This window comes from Microtus ochrogaster, chromosome 8 (assembly GCF_000317375.1).
Source record: "Microtus ochrogaster isolate Prairie Vole_2 chromosome 8, MicOch1.0, whole genome shotgun sequence".
NCBI classification, from domain to species: domain Eukaryota; kingdom Metazoa; phylum Chordata; class Mammalia; order Rodentia; family Cricetidae; genus Microtus; species Microtus ochrogaster.
The window spans coordinates 58,478,388-58,483,204 of record NC_022015.1 but is presented as its reverse complement, the minus strand read 5'-3'; the positions used below and the strand labels follow the sequence as shown (position 1 = coordinate 58,483,204).

Genomic DNA, 4,817 nt, shown 5'->3' with positions numbered 1-4,817 from the left:
GGGAACTATCCAGTGATAGCTCCCTTAGGTGGTAATTCTCTATCCCCAACTGCACTCCAGAACAACCCAGACCGCCAGCAAAATGAAATAAATAAAATAAACTTAAACGAAACTTATGCTGACCTTACCTCCATGGACTAACTGCTCTGGGTGCTGGGAACTGGGACTTTGAAGAACTCCACAGATGTTTATAACTCGGACCACTGATGTTGGGCTTTTCTCTGTCTTTTTTTTTTTAATTTAGATACCTTTTTGTATGCATGCAAATGATTAATTGCTGTATTTATATCACTCTGGGAGATCTGCATTATTATATGAGTTTGGGAAATAAGTCATCTAGCAAGGGTGGAGTTGCACACCCAATATCCTTGCATGCAAAGGCATAGTATTGATCTTTAATGGAACTCAAACTGATAAAGGCAAATTTTGGCGAGGCGAAGTGCCTTAATTGGTCCTTGCTCTTTCTCCTTCTCTGTTTACTTTTCCTTGGAACAATCTTGGTTTGGCCTAGGTGACCTCAGGTGGCACGGCCAGTAGAGGAGGCATCTCTAGTTGAGGGAAACCTCTCTGCTGTTGTTTACAACCACCTGGGAAACGAGGTGATTTGCTCTGAGAGCACTGATCATGCTCCAGGTGAGTCTGGCCGGGACCTACACTTTTCAATGCTGTGGACCCTTGAGATCCAAACCTTCTCCTACCACCTCTGACTTATTACCCAAGTGTCTGCTGTGAGTTCTCCTGGCTCTATGATTTAGTGACCCTCTGGTATGCCACCTGCTTCTAATTTTCAGTGACTCCTGGGTAGCTGAGATTAACCCAACTGTCTCAGGCCTGCTCTGAGCCCAGGCCTGCCCTGCAACCATTGTCTCTCTGCTTTGGTTTCCTCCTCCCAGAATCCTCCCGGCCAGCCTGAAGTGTGGCTGACACTCTCCTGGGTTACAGGGGGAGGGGGGACAAAGGGGAGGTGGCCAGGCCTTGTCCCCACTCCACCCTACTCTCAGTTCCTGCCATGCCTGAACGAGGACACGGCTGGAAACCGAGTCACGTTGTTTATTGTTCTTCCATCACGAACTCTCGCTTTCTGTTTCTGAACTTTGCTGGTGATCTGTACTGTCTGGTGTTTAGAATTAAGAGGCTAAGAAGAAAGCGGGTTTCCCTCTGATGACTCAGACCCTTCAAATCACGGCCTTGGGTTTTCATTTTGCTACCGCTGCTGCTGCTTCTGTGTGTTTCTTTGAAAATCCAGTCAGGTATTACAGCCTGTGTTCTGGGCTGTTCAAAGCCAAGACACTGACTAAAGTGGCACAAGGCACAGGCGGTGACAAGCGAAGATCTCTATTGATCTATTGACCCCCTCAAAGCAACTCCCCCTCCACAACACACTGTATGATGAGGACCTGGCATTTCAACTTGTGCTTGGGTGTATCTGGAAGGCAGCACGATGGGAGGCAAAATGATTTCCAAGCAAATACTAACAACAGAGGCGGGCAAGGTAGGTGCGTTTAGTGGTCCGTAGATTTTTTTTTCCTCATGTGAAAAAGAAAAGGCTGCATGCAGGGGTCCACCAAAAATGCAGTCAAGACCTCAGCGAGCAGGAGCACTGTCTGTTCTGTGCCCAGTAGAAGGAGCTGTCACTGTAAAGGGACAGTTACTCGGAGCTGTTCACAGTGACTTAGCCAAAGTCTATTGTGATCTAAATGATAAAACACGCATCGTCCAGACGAATGAAGAAGGAAAAGCAGATGGTCGTACCCGTCCTAGATGAAAGATGAGTAACCCCCCTTGTCTTTTGTGCGTAGCTGGAAAGGCAGCTGACCATGCAGAATGAGATGAGGGAGCGACAAATGGCCATGCAGATCGCCTGGTCTCGGGAATTCCTCAAATATTTTGGAACCTTTTTTGGCATTGCCACCATCTCTTTAACATCTGGGTATGTTTACAATTTACTTGACAATCTTTTTGAAAGAATCCAGTCTTTGCCATGATCATAGCACTGTTAAGTTGGCTGAGGTAGGACTTTGAACCCAACAGTATTCATGTAAACAAAGAAACAGCCCAACCGCCCGTGGCTTCCTTCTCTGCAGAACAAGAGCACTAACAGTCCCTTCTGCCATTAGCTCCTTCAATTCCTTCTGTCTTTCTCTAGTCTCTAAGTTAAAGAGGGCTCCCCAGAGGTCCGGAATGGTATCTCTGTGTCCTTGTGTTCTTTAAAAGGAGGAACCAAAGCCTTGAAGTCAAAGAAAAATTAGCAAAGACTCTGGTGACGTATGCTGGGCAAGGAAAGTCAATTGCTATAGAAGCCTCAGATTGATGAAATAATTTAAGAAGTGGAATGCATTCTTCCAGAAAGCAGGTGCTTTTCTTACAAGGACAAGATATTTGTGTGCTGGTTGCCATTGTGATACCCATCTTTCTGTTTCTGACACAGCGCCATAAAGCGGAAGAAGCCAGCCTTGCTCATTCCTATCGTTCCCCTCAGCTTTATCTTCACCTACCAGTATGACCTGGGCTACGGAACTCTTCTGCAAAGAATGAAAAGTGAGTCTTCCTAAACTAGTTTGCTTCCTAATTAATCTTCTGATTCAAGATCTCCTCTCAAGGCAGGGAGATGGCTCAGTCGGTAAGGTGCTTGCTGAGCACGCATGAGGGTCTGATTTCAACCCCCAAAACCCGCGTGAAAAAGCTGGGTGTAGTGGTGCAAGTTTGTAATCTCAGTACCAGGGAGGCAGAGACAGGCAGATCTCTTGAGCTCCATGACTAACCAGCCTCGCCTACTTGGCAAACTCCAGGCCAGTCTGAGACACTGTCTCAAAACAAAAAATAACAGAGTAGATAATGCCTGAGGACACTGGTGGTTAACCTCTGGCTTCTCTATGCTAGCGTACGCACATGAACACACACATGCACATGCATCCCCTCCTTATAAACCCTTGACTTACGTGGATTCTGATAGGATCATTATCCAAAGACTCTAATGACGAACATCTCTGCTCCCTCCAACAGGGTGGCATAAAGTCAGCTCCTGCCAGCTCATAAGAACTGACTTGACAAATTTTGCATGGTGGATGAGAGGCATAGTTGTTTACTAAAATTAAATTAAATAGGCGTATACAGACTTATAATTAAATTCTAATAAATACTAAATTACATTTAAAACAAGGGTATTAAGCACCCAGAACTTGTCTGTTTCTAATTATTTTTCCATTATCTATATAATGATAGATTACTTATATCAATTGCATCTGCGTTATGCAACTGTAGAAGCAGCATGCAGATGCAACAAAGTGCAGGCACAGCTTCAGCCTCAGCAGCATCTTATTGGTGGCTTGAGGTTGGTCATGGTGGGAGCGTGTACATGATGGAAACCGGCAAACACCAAATCAAGGCTTACCCTGATCTCTAGACCAGGAGCTGGAAAATGTGGACATTTTAAACCTTTGGGAAAGAATTCTAATAACTTCTATAAGTGTTCTTTATTTTGCAGACAGCTTATTTATTGTTAGTGTTAACTTGCAATTGTTTGTATGTATGTGTTGTGTATTGGTCAAGCCCAGGTAGTTCTGTCCACCCCCTCCGTGCATTCTTCATTTCTCCTTCATTGTTTCTGAGGCACGGTCTCCCCGTGATGCTCAGGCTGCTCTTGAACTCATCATCCTCTTGTCTTACCTCCTGAGTGCTGGAATTATAGGTGTGTACCACGACGCCCAGCTGCAGCTGGGTTTCCAGAATTTCTCATTGTGTTTCCCCGAGTGGGCATTCCTTCTCCTGAGTGAAACAGATGAAATACTTACCTCTGGAGGTAAGGTCGCGGATATAGAGTGTCACATGCAGTGTGCCCCTGTAACAGCAATCAGGCCTTCTCCCAAAATGCTGATGACCCCTCCGCGGTCTTACACACGTCTGCCTTTTATTTAAGGGGAAGCCGAAGACATATTAGAAACAGAAAAGGCTAAGTTGGAGCTGCCAAAAGGAATGATCACCTTCGAAAGCCTTGAAAAACTCAGAAGGGAGCAGAGTCGATTCGTCTTGGACAAGTGAAGTCACGTGGACCCTCCGAGCACCTGCTGCAACTCAAAGCACAGAAGCGTTGACTTGAATCACGGTGTTTACAATTTTCTACATGATCACGATTTTGATACAATGCATTTTTATTTTAGAATATTAAAATTCAAAATAAATTTGTTGGTCTATTTTAAAATGAAATTTCTAATGCTCAACCAAATCATGGCAGTATTCTAAATAAGAATCAAATTTCTTGTGTGTGTGTGTTTTACAGTTATCCAAGTGCAAAATTAATAAATTATATTGTTCTGAATTTGACACCCATGTCCTGCTGCTTGAGTTTTTTGCATACAGACTTTCCACTCAATATCAACTATTACAGACATCTGTTATGGTGTCCTGTCCCACACAAAAGAACCCTGGTGACTAACAGGAAATTAATTACAGCATTCAGGGTTGAGAAGAGGAGGAAGAGATGGTGAAGTCGAGAGGTATAAGTGGGAGTCAGCAGGGAGCATGAGGAGGAACATGGGGTGACATATCCTTATTTCATTGTATGCATATATGACACGCTCAAACAGCTGGGGAAGTGAATGAACAAATAAATGAATAGGAAAAAGAAATTATAGAGGGAAGAGACGGAGATTTCCTCTGACAGACCCACACATAATGGAATACTACCATAATACCAGCTATTCTGGAGGTGGAGGCAGGAGATTCTTAAGTTTGAGGCCAGGCTGAGCAACATAGCAAGACTACACACACACACACACAACACACACACACACACAAACACACAATCTGCATAATAGTGG

The 4,817-nt window shown here is 44.4% G+C and overlaps 1 protein-coding gene across 1 annotated transcript in view; it reads left to right on the top strand.

The window, feature by feature from the left end:
- Positions 1–4,318, top strand: part of Plgrkt (plasminogen receptor with a C-terminal lysine) — an 11,924-nt gene extending 7,606 nt beyond the window's left edge. The window contains exons 4-6 of the mRNA XM_005352116.1: positions 1,800–1,930; positions 2,429–2,538; positions 3,917–4,318. Coding sequence (XP_005352173.1) covers positions 1,800–1,930; positions 2,429–2,538; positions 3,917–4,038 — 363 coding nt within the window. The 3' untranslated portion in view covers positions 4,039–4,318. The remainder of the gene's footprint in view (positions 1–1,799; positions 1,931–2,428; positions 2,539–3,916) is intronic.
- The last annotated feature ends 499 nt before the right edge of the window (positions 4,319–4,817 follow it).